The 16,545-nt window shown below is 48.3% G+C and overlaps 1 protein-coding gene across 6 annotated transcripts; it reads right to left on the bottom strand.

The window, feature by feature from the left end:
* Positions 1–497: 497 nt before the first annotated feature.
* RAB11FIP1 (RAB11 family interacting protein 1) lies at positions 498–15,447 on the bottom strand. 6 transcript variants are annotated; one of them, XM_055696201.1, is made up of 6 exons: positions 15,016–15,447; positions 11,547–11,989; positions 10,276–11,071; positions 7,040–9,346; positions 5,734–5,839; positions 498–3,724 (listed from the first exon to the last, which is right to left on the bottom strand). In XM_055696201.1, exons 1-6 carry the CDS (start codon positions 15,354–15,356, stop codon positions 3,506–3,508), a joined length of 4,212 nt encoding a protein of 1,403 aa, XP_055552176.1. In that variant the 5' UTR covers positions 15,357–15,447; the 3' UTR covers positions 498–3,505. The 6 variants fall into 6 exon arrangements, with proteins under 6 accessions (XP_055552176.1, XP_055552179.1, XP_055552181.1 ...); XM_055696204.1 differs by lacking the exon at positions 15,016–15,447 and adding an exon at positions 12,404–14,512; XM_055696203.1 differs by having other exon boundaries at positions 3,582–4,580.
* Between the last annotated feature and the right edge of the window lie 1,098 nt (positions 15,448–16,545).

Genomic DNA, 16,545 nt, shown 5'->3' with positions numbered 1-16,545 from the left:
TGTGCCCTCACTGGAGCTGTCAGTGCAGCAACAGCCCCCCCAAGCCCCCCAGCTTTCGTCACCAGCGAGGATGAGGGCAATAATGGCACTGAGGGTCCTACGGCTTCCAGCTGAACAGTCCCGAGGCAGCAGGAGCCCGATTTCCTCTTGTCATCCACTGCCCACAACGTGGGGGCTGCTGCAGCATGGGGTGGGGGACCAGGCTCCAACTGGGGTGATTTCAAGGGCTGCTGGCCAAGAACCTTTTGCAGTTGGGTTGGGTTTTTTTGCTTTACAGAAACTCTTGATTCTAGTGATGCAGCTGAGCTCGTCCATCAGGTTTCCCCACCCGGTGAGGTGTTTACCATGAACTTCCTGCACGCTCGCAGGGATGGACCTAGCCCAAAAATACCTTGAGGATGAGGAGTTTCAGGCAGCAGAGCTGGTCACAAGGAGGGAGACAAAGCCCTTTTGAAACTGCTCTTTCAGAAAAAAGATCAAGCGATCAGAACACTGGATTTAAAGTATAATTATTTTAGTGTTCCATGAAAGCAAAAGGCATTTAAAAACAAATAGGCACCCAGGCTAAAAGCAGACAGCATAAACAAGGAAAAATACATTCAGAACCTTCAATAACAAAACAATACACTTGATTCTTACGGCTCTTAAAGTCAAGGTGAAGCACCTTGCTGCACATAAAATGCCAGTCCCCTTATGCCAAAGAAAGGCTTTAACTAGTATTGCCAATAAAAGACTGAGGTACAAGGTTTGTGCGATGCTTTCACGGCCATGGAAGTAGAAGTGTGGCTGGTGCAGGACCGTGACCCTGCAGCAGCACCTGTGCTACTTGGGCAGAAGGTGTGACACTGCAACCACCAGAGAGAACAGCCCCAGGGGCAACAGCCAGACACAACCTGAGGTCCACCTCAGAGGACAGGGCCGTAACTGGCAAAAAAGGCTGCCAGGAGAGGATAGCACAGGTTTTAAGGTTTCATCTCTAAGGAGAATGCTAAGAACGCGTATTATCACTTCGTTTCTGTGCATGTAGCTTCAAGACACATATTCTGGCCAACACAAAGGCACGTGATCCAAACTTCCTAAAATCCATACTTCAAAAGCATCGCACACGGCACCGCAGTGCCTTCAGCAGCCAGCGACTCAGTAGTACTTGTATTGTTTTCAAATGAGGCCAGCAAAAAAAGCTTCCCACATGTCCAGTTACAACTACCGATAATGCAGTTTTTGAACCATTATGTCACCGCTCGAAGGCACAACTGGTTTTTCTGACTCTCTGACCTAGAACATCAGAAAGCTATGGAATAAAGTCTAGTTTATTAGTGAGGTATAGGCAACCGTTTCTTTTCAGAGATCCACTGCGGCACAAGGAGGAAACAAATTAATCCTTCATCTTCCTCACTATTTCAAGGCACAAGAAGCAGCAGCAGTTTTCAGTAAGGCCAACCAGTACCACCCAAAATTAAAACCACCAGCCAAGAGCTGAAGATGCCACTAAGACCTTCTGTGTTTCAGACCCTTCATTCACAGAAGAGGGTACAGCAGGAAAGAAAACCCCTTCACTGAAGAAATCTGCTCAAATACATCAATTTAGAAAAAAAAGTACCTGAAGTCTTTGAAGGTTCTTAATGCTTGTTTCAACTCAAGCTTCCCGTGAAGGACAGCTCTGTCAGAAAAGCTCCAGACTTTGGTAGTAAGTCAGTTTACAGTAATAAAAATGTAATTAACATTTGTTGAATTTTCCAATAAATGTATACATCTCTAGGCAAATATATTAAACTACTCTTCACTACAAAAATACAGTCTCCAGCAACTTTCAGTGTTTTATGAAAATAGTAAGACGACTGCTAACAGGTTGATAGTCAATCCATCTGGTTTAGTCCCTCAATAAAGTGCTTTGCTGTAGAAAAACTGAGTTAGAAACTCACCCCTTTCAAGCTAAGCCAGGAGTGATCCAACAGACCCTTTCAACTTCTGAAAGTAGGAGTGTTTGCTTTGGTCCTCTGCTATTTCAACTTTCTTCTAAGCCTTTTATGGACTCTCACAACCCTGATAAATCCCAGAGATGCAAACAGGCATCTGATTTTTTTGATCTTTGACAAGAGCTTGAAAAAAAAAAAAAAAAAAAAAAAAAAAGATCCCAAAACCAAACCCCTACATTTAGTTTTTCAGTGGAGGAAGCCTGGTGTGGTGATTGCTGATAGCGCTATGCTGTTACTTGCTGTCCAATGAGATGGGGAGGAGAACATACCTGTCTCTGTCGAGCTGCAAAGCAGCTACACATGAAGGAAGCAGACAGAGGTATCGATTGCCTATCAAAACCAGCATTCTTTCTCAGCTACACAAAATTCTCATTCCATTCTGAGCAGCAAGTCCCAAAGAAAAGCAAGTCAGGTTTGAGCACTAGCGCTGAGGGCTCCCATCCGCAGGGGAGGGCAATTCGGTTCCTCTCTTGGCTGTATAAGGAATGCATAAAATAGTGTTGTAAGACTGATCACTCTAAGGTCGTTCCAAGGTAAACCCCAGCTCCAAAATCCGAGGTATTTAAATTTAATAAACTGCAATGGTGTAGAAGAAAAATCATCACAGAGCTCCCATACAGCAAAAGACATGGCAACGCACGTGTCCTGTGAAATCCACACCTACTTAAGACTACAGGACAGAAACCAAGCGTACCTTTGCCTCCCTCATTTGAACAACCTTTGAATCAGGAATTTGAAGTCTGTAAGAGAACAGCTTCTGATTTAAAATGCACCTTCGGCCCAAATTCATTAATTCTGTTCCTATGGTAGACAAACATACCATGACTTCTCAATGTTTCCTGTACCAAAAAATGCCTGTAAACCTTCCCCTTGGAGAACTGCTTTGAAACAATATGTACTTTATGAGATTAACTAAGCTTTGCTTCTTCCTTTCCAATCTAAGGTTTAATTTGCATTCAACTTGTAGGGCATTAATTACTTTTAAAATACAGCCCTCACAGCCCTGGTCTGAAGCACTTTGGACTTCTCCAGTGTAGTTATCAGTATTATTTTTAAAAAAAACAACAATCAAATCCTCAGACTCTACCGTACAAGATTTTATATTGCACTACAACTCAAGATATGGAAAGAAGAATAATTGACCTATCAAAGCTGCTACAAAATAAAACCATTAAAAAAAAAAATCTTCATAAAAGGATCATCAGTGCCTTGCTGGCAAGCAAAACACTTCAAAAACCCTTCACCCTTCCTATCGCAATCAGCCTTTGGATTAGACGCCTGAACAAGTCTTCCCAAATAATGGAAAGAAACCAAAAAATAAATACGGTAAGTTGACTCCACTCCTGGACTCCACATGCAAAACTTGATGTAACTACTGATGAAACTGAGAGTTGCTCAAGGCAGAAACAGGAAAGAGGTCATTTTCTTGGGCAGCACAACCAGTACCACCTGCCTCACATCGTCTCCTTATTAATCAAACTCCACTGGTGTGAATTCAGTCCTTTGTTCAACCAACCTCCCTAGAGCTTTTACATCTTTCCAGCTTTTTTGTTTCCAGACGTTGAAACACGAAGAATGTTTGGGGTTTCTTCCATCACTCTGACAAGCAAGTTATCGATGTAGTCTTCAAGCTCACGCACCTGGAGATCCTTCTTGGTAATTGTATCCTTCTGTTTCAAGACCAGCTGGATCAGCTCATCGTGCGTTAGCTGAGCATAAGCATAGGCAGGATCTGAAGGATCATATTTCTTTGAGAGAGAAGAAAGGCAGGGTCATTACAGACATACGGGCATTTCAAAATAGCAACAGAAAGGTATCTGGTAGCTGGCTTGTGGAATTCAGAGCACCAGTGAACAACTTTACACACAATGTTTGCAGAACCACAGCTGCTCTTCAAAAGTATGACTGTGCTTTGTATCTTTCTAAAAGTAAGTTCATCCAAACAATGTTTTGAAACATCAGTTATTAGCACTTTAGGATCAAGAGCAGCAGGCTGCTCAGAGCCAAGCTGTGCAATGGCCACGGCACTAACAACGACAGGGAGAGGCTGGCAGGCCAGGCCAGGCCAGCTTTCTGCTACAAAGCACCTATTGGGCCATTAGCAAACCTAGCCTGGAAAAATTCTTATGTCTACATATCTACTCATGCACTTCCAGAATGCAGAATAGCTTTCTGAAAGTGTCTGGAGGCAAAAAGAGCAACTGCCTCGGAGTAAGCGCATGCTACTTACGGCGCAGAGACGCAATATATAGAGCTTAGGCAGTCTTCTCCACAACAGAAGGCAGGCTTGGAGCAAGACAGCCATTATGGATGGTAACCAGGCCACCGGTTTTAGCATAACATCTTTGCATAACATCAGTTCTGTAATTCAGCTCCACTGCAATTTACTGTGGAAGAATGTCATGCAGACTCCAGGCAGCAGCCCCCCCAGCTTAGTGCAGATACACGGAGGTTAGAGCCATGCACCATCCACTACCATCGTTTACAGACCAGCACTGGGGCAGCTATTGCTTAAAACATACCAAAGGCTAGGAAAGCCAAATTCAGGTTAAACAGCAAGAAACACTCACCTAGGCCTTTGGCATTTCCCTCTTGCAGTTATCACTGTGAAAACACATCACAACACAGCTTCTTTCTCTTCTTATAAGTCTGCTTTTAACCCTTAAGCAATCTTGACAGGTACTTCACAGCTTCTGCCAATTCCTCCAGCTACTTTCTAGGACACTAAACCAGAATGCCAGCCCAGGCATTTCTGTTGCAGGGAGCATGCATACAACACGCTCACGTGACTACATCAAGCATAACTTCTTATGTGGAATCAGCAGCACACGATACTAATTACAAGTTTTCAACTCATTCAAAATAGCAACTTCTCAGTTTGAATCATTTAACCTGCATTTTCTTCTTTTCCACTTACACCAGAAGGAGGCACTGCAGTTACTTTGGTACTAACTTCTCATTTTCCCCAAAACGCCCTTAAGAGACAGTAACAGTACCCAGGGTTTTTTTCCCTGCTGACCCAGAGATGCTTCTAGCCATTCTGATCAACATGACTTTTAAGCTATGCCTCCAGCCTGGAGGTCTCTTTTGAGGCCAAGATCATGCAAAAAGTTCCTTTAAATCCGAGTGATTATGGAAGCTGCACGGCTAAGCTTTTAGGAAGAGGCCATGCCTTCATGGCAGGCACCTGGTCTCTCAATCTGCACAAGGTATTGATGCAACTCATTGCAAGGCAACAGCCACCCTGAGGTCACTCTTCCCACCTTCTTGGCTTTAAGAGCCACATACTTACTTCAGGGTGAAAATGAGCTTTGGGATCTAATCACATCTGACAATAAACGGTGACTAATTTGTCCATTTTTCTGTGCAGACCCAAGCTACGCAGCTCCCACACGTCACCAACGGGACCCTCTTCCAGGGGTAGCACTCTCGTGAGTCACCCATCGTTTCTGTCACAGCCACCTCACGGCTCACACACATCCTGCTCACCTCTGGGGTGTCAGCGCTCCACACTGCCCCCCCACCGAGAAACGCCCTCTGAGGCACCAATTCTATTATACATCAGTTTGCAAGAAAAAAAAAAAAAGTGATTGTCCCCACCTTTGGCCAGTGACAAAAAGAAAGCTCATGCCCCCGCAGTGTAGTAACTACTGTTCTTTTTCTGCTTGAGATACAAGCCTAGGCAAACTACCTCCAATACAGGAACGCTTCAATTTACTGCTTAAGCTTTAGTTTTAAGCACCATTTTCCTCCATACCTTCACATTCATCTCGAGCAGCTTTTCACTCATAGTGCTGATGACATTCAGGTTTTTACTTTGAGGCTTGTTTGCTGTGGTATTCATTGGCTTCACAGGATGGAGTCTGCAACATTAACAAAGGTTTATGTTACTTAGGCAGTACATGTAACACCATCCCTACACAGATCTTCAAACTAAAAACAAATACAGCAAGAAATTGGGAAAAATTCCTACCCTTCTCTATCTCCAGAGAGCTAAGAGATTCAGCTTCAGGCAGGCAAGACATTTCTGTCTAAGCTGTAGGCTTTCTGTTAAGTGTACTCCAATTCTCTACTATCTTTACTGACTTAAGGCATTGGAGATAAAGAAGCAGTAATATAGGAAATACGTTCTGAATGGTATGTCACAAAAGAAAAGCCAGGTTGGTCTACACAAGAAGGCAGTACACAGCAGCAGTTATACTCTGATCTGTCACGCACTAGTATTTGAGTTTAACTTTCCTAATGAGAACTTATTTGTAGTTCTTGTAACAGATCAAATACTTCTACTATCCTGGGACATGCATGTATTATGCCTTTTCCAATCTGAACTTATGCCATAAGCTGCCAAAAAAGTGCTATCTTTATTTGCTTGAGCAGGATTTATATTGCCAGTTTTAATACAGGAAGAAAATTTTCCTTGTATCTCAGCAAATGCTGACCCAGAAGCATCCTAGACCCTAGAGAGAGTTCTGCAGATGAAGTACTGAGGGCTGACAGGTCAGCAGCACTATTCCACAGACAACAGTAGCCCAGGAGGCAGTAGGAGCTGCCAGCAGCTCCAGAAAGCAGCCACGCGTCGTTGGGAGAGACAGGCTTTAGCTGCATCATTTGTGGTTCACTTCAAGGTTGAGGAGCGCAGCTCAGCCAGGAAATGAAGCATCCCACTTTATCAGTTGACTGTTCTCCCATTTCTGAAAAATGGGTCAATCCCAGTCCATTTCCATGACTTGATGAAACGACCTTATTTCTTAAACCGCCACCAAGCTTCCCTAATGGTTTTCCTAACAGGTAGCACTGTGATGAACAGCAGGTCCCCTCAAGCGCTCTGGGCATGCTTTAGTAGCCGTACAGATTCATCCAGTGCCAGCAATCATCCTACACTGGCATGACAGGACCCAGGTCCCGTCAAATCCACAGGCTAGAGGAAGTTAAAGCTGTATGATGCTACTGCAAAGAGCAGTAAATTCCTGCAGCTGGAGAGACAGATCTGCACTCAAATGAAGAAAAAGCAAGGCTCGTATCAGCACCGAGATACTTTCTGTGTATTTCCCATATTGTCTCACCTGTGCTTAGGAGACACGGTTTCACCACTCTGCTGAGTTTGGTTAGGATATGATTCAGAGGGTGAAACCCATGCCTGAAGAAGCTTCTTCTTGCCAGAATTTCCTGCTTTATCTGCGAAGCCCTCGGCTGTTGGCTTTTTCGGAGACTCTGCTCTATGACTTGGGGTGTCAGAGAGAAGGGCTTGAGAGGAAGAGTAGGGCTGGGAAGGACTTGACAGGGAGGAAGAGGAAACAGAAGGCTCAAAGAAGTCACACTCTGCGCACTCCTTGACACCTGCACTTATTTTCAGTTCTTGTTTCTCAAAATTACTATTATGCTCTGTGGAATGAAACGTCATACCTAAGGCTGAGTCAGCTACCTGGTTATCGACACCAAGAACATCCACTCTAGCAGACAGCATGGGTGATTTTTTTGGCTTACAAGCACTTCCTCCTCCTGGAGCAGCCCAGGTTACTTGGGTTGCAGCAGAGCTATCGGAGTGCTCTTTCAGTTCTTCATGCAGAGGCATTAAATCTAGAGACTGCTTTCCAGTTTCTGAAATGTTTTTATCACCTGCATCGACACCATAGTTCTCCTGACAGTCACCCAGCAGCTCGTCATCAGAGCCTCCTTCTGGAATAACTGGAAGACCGGTCAGTTTCAAACCACGGTCCCCAGTAACGGGAATGACACACTTTAGATTTGTAAGACAGTCGAATAAATCGTCGTTGCCTTCGTTTTTTAAATGCCTATTACTGCTGTCATCTCCAAGCATCACTGGAGGAGTGACAGTCTGCAATGAGCCACTTTGGGGGAGGCACCCAGAAGCATCCGAGGCTTTATCATTAGGTAATGGGGACACAGATTTTACACCGCCGCCTGAAGAAGGCAAATCACCACTTAACTCATCAGCCTGAGAAACCAGTGGGCACTTCTTCAGTGATAAAGATAACTGTGGTGCTGGCTTTGGTGTGACAAGCACGTCACTGTCAGCCCTCCCTACATTGGCTTCCTGAGGGGACGGCGTGCAAGCTCCCCAGGTTGGTTTGGCAGGTCCTACTTGAGAAAATGAGTCTTTTTTAGCAAGTGGAGCTGCTTGGGGCTCTAGCATGGGTGCACGTTCTTCCCATCTCTTTTCACCAAAGATCTCCTGCTTCTCTTTCAGTTGGCTCTCTGGGGAAGGTGGCTGCTCAGCACCGATCTCTGGCAAGAGGCTATTACTACACTTGGAAGGAGATGCAAAGCCTTTGTGGTCCTTGGTGCAGGGTTCAGTACCTACACCGCCTACTTCCACACCAGCCTCAACAGCAGTCTCTCTGTTTTGGATGGGACCTATGCTGTCACTAGAGAGTTCTGATGATGGGTAGCACCCTGCTTCCAGTTGGCGAGCAAACCCTGCTTGCTCTCCTGTTGCATCTGAACACGTAAGTAAGATTTCACTGAAATCAGAGCACTGCTTTTCACATTCCTGCCCACCCAAATCCTCATCACCTGACGTAATGCCCTCTGATCCATCACGGAGAAAGGACACAGATTTCCTGTTGCCTAGCTTACTTCTTTTCAAAGAAATCTCAACCTGAAGAGAATCGCACTGTTTCTTTGGAGCCAGGCCAGGGTTGTCAGAAAGGATGCAGAGAGGGTTTGATACAGCTTTGACATTACTCGTTAAAGCCACATCTGAAGAGCTCTCTGAAGCATCATGCCCAGAGTGTTTCAGCTCAGCAGGGCGTTCTGCTGAGGAACAGTCTTCATCAAAAGGAAGGCACAAAGATGAAGAACTGGCAACAGCTTTGAAACCCGGCGCATCTGCTTCCCACCCAAGCTTGGATACAAAGGGATTACTGTCATTAAAATGACAGTCAGAGGGGGGAGAAGGTGCAGGTGAGTGAGAAAGAGCCTGGGAAGCCCACGTATCAGTGCTTTCAGGACCTTGGCCCCATAAGTTCTGCCCCCATTCAGAAGCAAAAGGATTATTGCCACTACCAGAGACCTGCCCAGGAGGAGGCATTTCGGGAACAGCGGCTGCAAGATGATGGGACGAAGTGAAATGGGCAATGCTTTCGGGATCCAGGGTTGCACGTGCCCTGCCCCACTCAGGAGCAAACGGGTTCTTGCCATTCAAAAGCTCTGCAGCGGAAGGAGAAGTAAGAGATGCCGGAGAACTAGTAATGTTTTCAGAGTCTGGCACTTGGACTTTCTGCCCCGTTTTAGAAATAAAAGGATTATTGTTACTACTGATACAGTGTACAGAAAGAAAAGCAGGAAGGGAATCAGGTGCAGGAGTAGGAAGCGTGGCTTTGGTTTCCTCCTCTGAAGACACGCCCAGTCTGCAAAAAGGGACAAAAAACTCGCATGTCACTTGCAGATGCAACATGAGGCAGGAACAGACAAGCTTTAGCACCAGACTCCATCAACTCCAAACACTGGAGATGAATTATACGTGCAAGAGACCTCAGAGCCTATCTGATAGACTTTGCATACTTACATACGCCTTTACAAAGCACTCAATTTATGTCAGAAGGCTCCTGCTACAGAGTTTGAACAGGTTACTGCGGCAGCTGCTTTTAAGCACTATCTCACCTTTTGTACCCCAAGCAATTTTATTAGTATGTATGTTTAAACACAGGAAGGACTGAAAATAAGGAGCTAGAGACAGACATAAACCACAGCCTTATTAGTAGGAAACACCTATATATATAAAAACACAAACACACACTATTTATAGATGTATTTTTCATCTATATATATATGAAGGATAAAGGAGCAGAATTTCCGAAAAAGCCTTGTGTACAAATTCACACAAACGTCCCTTATGTTGCTGTGAACAATGCCAAAAGCTGAGGGGCTCCAAGATTAATACTTTGGAAGACCACAGCCAGATAGAGAAGAGTTGAGATGTTAGAACTGGTATTTTAGACTTGGGTATGTTCAAGATGCACAGCTCAGATAGAAGTTAGTTTTTGCAAGAGATCCAGCAAGAAAAATCACCCCTACAGTACCTGCCAAAACGCCTGCACTCAAAGAACCACTATTTCAGCATCACTTATAAGGAACATCCCCGTATCAATCTCTTTTTCATACCGAGAAAGAACTCTGGATTTTTATTTGTTATCAAAGCACCTAATGGCCAGCTTAAAACCACCAGGAACCCTGCAGAGCAACAGGCTTCTGCCGATGCAGGATGCCGAGCTGAGCAGCACTGCTCTGTGGCAGGAAGCAGCCCAGTTAAAGCCTGCCACCTGCAAACTTGACTGACCTGGGCTTGACAGCTTTCGTCTTCGCCGGCGCGGCAACTTTTTCAGGTTTCCGTTCTTCCTCAAAAGGGTTGAGAGGCTGCTTATTTGCAGAGACGTCTTCTGCGTGGTGACCATCTTCTGGTGGATTCCCTCTGCCTAAATTTGCTGGAATTTCAAGACGTTTGGCCTCTTGTTCACTCTTCTCCTCTAGAACTTTGTTCTCCTCATCCTGCAGGGCTCTGTCAGGCATATTCTCAGCATCACTGTTCTTCACTTGTTCCTTCTTCCCAGTGACCAGAGAGAGCAAGGCAGACTTTTTGTGGTCCGGTTTTTTGGTCTCTTTAATAACCTCAACACTCGGAGGAACGCTGGTTTCCAGGTATTCTTCACTGCTCAGCAATTTATATGATGGCAAAGTCATAGATTTAAAGGTCTCCAAGGATGCAGACCCAGAGAAAGCATGACTAGGAGATGTTCTTCCTGTCTCTTCAGGTCCTTTAGTAGATCTGGAAGACAGGTTCTCTTCAGAAGCAAAGAGCTGCTTCCTTCTGAAGTTGTGAGGAGAAGGGGAAGAGGCTGGAGTGTTGTCCTTCGTTGTGCTTTCTTCCATATAAACGTGGCTGCCGTTGATACACAGACTAGACTTGGAAACGGGATCGCTTTTGGATTTAAGGCCACTGAATAAAGACAGCCCTTCTTTCTTGGTGTAGTTAGCGGTTACTTGATTTAGTTGCCTGCTGTCCAAAGCTGCCGTTTTACGAGATTTAAATACAGGAGAGAGAGAGGACTTCTCTTCCAGGACATTCCCAAAGGCTTCTGAAAAAAATAAATGGGAAGAAATTCAAGCTGGAAGAACATCCTTCCCTCTGACAGTTGCTACTGACAACCTCAGCGCTTCACAGTCATTAATGGACTGCTGCAACAGTAACACAGCAAGTGCACCAGCCACCTCCAGACCCTCTGGGTCCCCTACCGCTGCCAGCCCTCGGCAAACCAGATCACATGTGCTGTTCAATGACCTAAACCCACCACAGGTCACCCACTGGGAAGCTGCACTGCCCACATGTGCGGACATTGCTCGCGCAGCCCCACGGTTTCTATGCTACCCCAAGGTAAGCTTAGCTGCGTCTAATGTCCTGCATGCACACCTGCCACCGCGGACAGAAGTGACTTTCTCTGCATTCGTTCAGTAAGCAGAATTTAACTACTACACTAAAAAGGACGAAAAGTGCTAGCAAGCCTTTGGAGGCAAGCTTTGTGCTTCATCAGTGCAGTGAGTGCCAATACTCACTTTCTGAGGTTGGAGAGGTCTCGGACTCCTCGTCATCCCATTCTGACTGGAAGTCGCTGGGCCGCAGCCGAACCCTCTCGGTGACGGGCTGCTGTGTCGGTAGGACTGACATGGACTGGGAGAGGGAGGTCTTCTGCAGGCCAGGTTTGGAAAACAGGGTTTTGAACTTTGATTTCTTCTTTTCCTTCTCAACTGACTCATCTTCACTGTCAGCAGGGGAGTGAGTTGTGCTGGGAACGATCGCCGACGCCGTGTCAGAAAGGCCACTGCTCCTCTTCCCCTTGAGCTTGTCTTTCAGCTTGCCAAAGGGAGAGCGAGGCTTGTCTTTTATGGACAGGTCAAACATACTGGCTGTCATGTTGCTTCTCATAAACTGGATATCTACTTCAATCTCCCCTCTCTCCTTTTCCTTTTTCCCTGGTTTGGAGCGAAGCTTGTACCACCTGCAGAAACAAGATTTCTGTTACAAACCAGTTCTTGAGAGGCACGAGTAATTCAGAACAACAGAGGGTATTTATGTTTTAAAAATCAAATAAGCCCACAGCATAGGAAAAAAGAAAAGCCTTTAATCTTACAACAATGTCATAGTCATATGGCCCCAGGTCCCAAGGAAAACATTTCTCATTGTAAATAGAAAGTTATTAGTAAAATTTGTTTTAAAACTCAGACCAGGAAGGGTTAAAGAAAAATGAAGAAAAAGAAGAAATACAACATGGAATTCCTGTATTTCAGCACAGCCACTCTCCCCTGTCCTTTAATCTGGCTTCCCCAAATTTGCAGAGGCTAAGACTTTGAAGTGGGTTTGAGAGCTGACACTGGTACCAGAGAGCTTGCACACAGTCCACACACCCTCATACCTTTCATTCCAGCTTCTTTTCAGTAGCTATCTTAATACCTCTTAAGCCAAGGAACCCCTAATCAACACAAGGAGAGCCAAATCAAGCCTTGCAGACTGTCTGGGGATTTCCACTCACCTCTACCAGCCTGTGACTGGAGCATGCCAGGAAGGACATTCGTTGGGCAGAACCTTATCCCATCCCACTTAATGCAGCGCCAGAACATTAAGTGCTGCATATTAAGTATGTGCTCACGGTATCCTACACTGCAAAAACACCACCTGCATGCTGCTATCCCACGTCCTTAATTACCACTACATGACATTCAAACCACATTAGGGCCAGCAACGAAAATTAGCAGCACCGCACACCAATACTTTTTTGTCTATCACTGGAGCCACAGAGTTCCCAACTCCACAGAACTGATAGGAAAGGCTGCCTGGAAAATGCTGGCTTCCTCCTCCTCACCAGCTGGTACGGGAAAACAAAGGAAGCGAACAGAGCACACAAATCCACCTCTCCATCGAATTTGCACTTCAGTCCTTTGAAGGTGCACTTTGAAGCAATGACAGAGAATAGGAAAAGGCACTTTGCTTCAGAGAAAATTCAAAACTAATGAGCATTAGCTGAAGGAGATGAATTCAGAAATCTGCTACAGAGAAACACTTAGAGGGAAATGAACGCTCAAGCACCACGCTACAGTTAGACATTCAGACCTGAAGTTACAAGACACCAGCACCAGGGAAGGGATTTTATAAGATGTCAGGCTTTGTCGGGTCCCTAAAACTGCAGACCCACAGCAGCAGTGAGGGGAGCACAGATCCTCTGCCTTTAATGCAAGCCAGCACTGGGCACTTTTGTTCTAACCCGCGTGATTTCTAGGAGCATCCTGAGCTCGTATGGTTTTGGTGCCACGATTCATTCTGCGCATTCTCTGCCCTGGGGACAGAGAAGGCCCTATTCGAAATGCATCCAAAACACAAACTACATGTTCAGCGAAAGGCAGCTTAGCGCCGACCAAAACAGGGCCATCGCTCTGGGAAGCATGCCGCTACATCTGCCTCCCTTTGAGCAGCTGAATAATGCACTGATAACCTCCCCCACAAACTACAAAATATAAAATCTTATTAATTTATGTTAGTGTGCACCTGTCAATCAACACGCATTTATTTTCCAAATAAAACCACCCCTTCACGGCTATACCTCACCACAGCAGCTATGCGATGACAAAAGACACAAGCTTCAAACAGAAAATGGAGAGTTGGGTGGACAACACTAAGGGCTGGAAATACCAAAGTTTTCCCAGGAGCAAAATTACATTTTCTCCACACACACCCACACCCGTATTTTCCTTTGACCCAGACACTGAGAAACCAGCCCAGGAGGACCCGAGGCAAGCAGGGCTGACTCCTTGAACTCTGCTGACTGCACATTATGCTCCGATGCAGTGTAAACACATTAGCTCTTGACACAACCTTAATGACAGCCACACTGTAATTAAAGCTTCACAAGTGGTGATGGCTTTGTCAAGAAACAGGACGGCAGCTCTCGGCTTTGGCCAAGCCTGTGTCAGTACCTGGATCTGCTCCGGTGAGCAGAAGAGGAAGGTGACTCACTGGCCACCTCAAGCCACATTACAAGGCTGCTGACTCCCAGTAAAACCCTCCCAGTAACCACCCCTGGATTCCAGCGCACCGTCCCAGTGTTTATGTTCAAAAGGGCAACTATGACACAGAGCCGGCGCTTGGTAATAAAGGAAAAGTCTCCCAGCTTGGTGTCCTGCTGCAACAGCGAGGCCAGCCCATACAACCCTGAATTATCTGCTCTTACACGCGCTTAGGCTCTGCTAAGCATTTATTAAGAAAAATATATAAATAGCTGGCTGTAGCCTACGTTCATTCCCTGTTGGAAGGAGGAGGCATTTCGACACACGAGGTGTCTCGGGTCAGCCTGGCTGCTCCCAGCACACACTCTCAGCATCCGCATGTAAATATTTAAAAATCGAGCCCAGGCACAAGGCAGGGCTGGCCAGGCACCAGGTGCTGTGCCGGGGGCTGCCCCACGCCAAGAGGGACCTCGATGGGTCACCCCATGGGTCCTCGTGAGGCTTGAGGGGTCCCTGTGTGGCACAGGGGTCCCCCACCAGAGCCCCAGGCCCCTACGTGGCACAGAGCACCCCAGCCCTCTCCCCAGCCCCTGCGGGACCCAGAGCCCCCCCCCATCCCTCTCCCCAGCCCCTGAGGGACCCAGAGCCCCCCCATCCCTCTCCCCAGCCCCTGCGGGGCCCAGAGCCCCCCCAGCCCTCTCCCCAGCCCCTGCGGGGCCCAGAGCCCCCCCATCCCTCTCCCCAGCCCCTGCGGGGCCCAGAGCCCCCCCAGCCCTCTCCCCAGCCCCTGCGGGGCCCAGAGCCCCCCCATGCCTCTCCCCAGCCCCTGCGGGGCCCAGAGCCCCCCACGCCTCTCCCTGCCTCCATGGGGCCCAGAGACACCCCCCCATCACTCCCCCAGCCCCTGTAGGACCCAGAGGCCCCCCAACCACCTTGCCAGCCCCTGCCTTGCCCCCAGACCCCCATCCCTCTTCAGCCCCCCCGCCCCGGCCCCCCGAGCCCCCGCCGCCCCCCGCCCCGGGCCCACCTGCTGTGCCGCCGCCCGCCCTCGGCCCGCAGCGCCGCCAGATCCACCTCGGCGCGGCCCAGGAACTTGTCGAGGCCGACGAGGGCGCGGTGCAGCACGGTGAGGCGCAGGGCGGCGGGCCGCGGCGGCGGCGGCAGCTCGAAGGTGGCCTCCTCCCGCCAGAGCGGGCGGCCCTGGCACCGCTCCGCCACCGACGTGGAGAACTTGTCGCGGCCCAGCGCCATCACGGTGTAGGCGTCGCTGCCGCCGCCGCCCGCCGCCGCCTTGGCCCGCAGCCCCCGCGCCTGCAGCACCGTCACCTGCACGTGGGTGGGCGCCCAGGCCGGCGCCGGGCCCGACATGGCGGCGGTGCGGGGCGGGCGGGAGCGGAGCGGAGCGGTGCGGTGCGGAGCGGTGCGGAGCGGAGCGGGCGCGGAGCGGGCGGCCCGGTGCGCTCCCGCCCCGCCCCTCTCGCGAGAGCACGGGGCGGGGCGGGGCGGGGAGGGGCGTGGCCAGGGGCGTGCAGGTGTGTGCACATGTATGTGCAGGTGTGCGCACAGGTGCATGCACAGGGGCGTGCAGGGGTGTACAGTTGTATGTGCAGGGGGTGCAGGTGCATGCACAAGTGTATATACAGGCGTATGTACAGGGGTGTACAGGTGCATCTACAGGTGTACATATAGTTGTATGCACAGGTGTATGTACAGGTGTATGTACAGGGGTGTACAGGTGCATATACAGGTGTATGTACAGGGGTGTACAAGTGCATCTACAGGTGTATGTACAGGTGTGTGCAGGTGTATGTACAGGGTGTACAGGTGCATCTACAGGTGTATATACAGGTGTATGTACAGGTGCATCTACAGGTGTATGTAAGGGGTGTACAGGTGCATATACAGGTGTATGTACAGGGGTGTACAAGTGCATCTACAGGTGTATGTACAGGTGTGTGCAGGTGTATGTACAGGGTGTACAGGTGCATCTACAGGTGTATGTACAGGTTTGTGCAGGTGTATGTACAGGGTGTACAGGTGCATATACAGGTGTATGCAGGTGTATGTACAGGGTGTACAGGTGCATGTACAGGGGTGTACAGGTGCAGCTACAGGTGTATGCACAGCGGTGTGCAGGTGTGTACAGCGTGTACAGTGTATGCACAGGTGTGTACAGGTGTATGTATGGGGTGTGAAGGGGTGTACAGATGTGTGTGGCATGCACAGGTGTACATACAGGAGTATGCATGTACAGCTCTGTACAGGGTGTGTGTATATGTACAGTGGTGTGTGAACGGGCGTGTGTGTGTACAGGACAGGGGCTGTGTGTGCATCCATAGAGGTGTCTGTATGGGCACGCGTGTATGTACAGCTGCGTGTGTGTGCAGCTGTGGGGGGTGTACAGGGGAGGGATTTTGTGCTTGCCTGGGGCTGTGCATGCACAGGGCAGCGTGTGTGGGTGTTGTGGAGGGTTACAAGTGCCTGTGCGTACAGGTGGGTGCTTGTCTGGGGGTACAGGCTGGGGGGGGCGGGAGGGGGGCTGGTGCAGGGTGGCTGG

The sequence above is a fragment of the Falco cherrug genome, chromosome 18, assembly GCF_023634085.1.
Source record: "Falco cherrug isolate bFalChe1 chromosome 18, bFalChe1.pri, whole genome shotgun sequence".
NCBI classification, from domain to species: domain Eukaryota; kingdom Metazoa; phylum Chordata; class Aves; order Falconiformes; family Falconidae; genus Falco; species Falco cherrug.
Note: the sequence above shows the minus strand (reverse complement) of the source record. Positions and strands in the feature narration are given on the sequence as shown.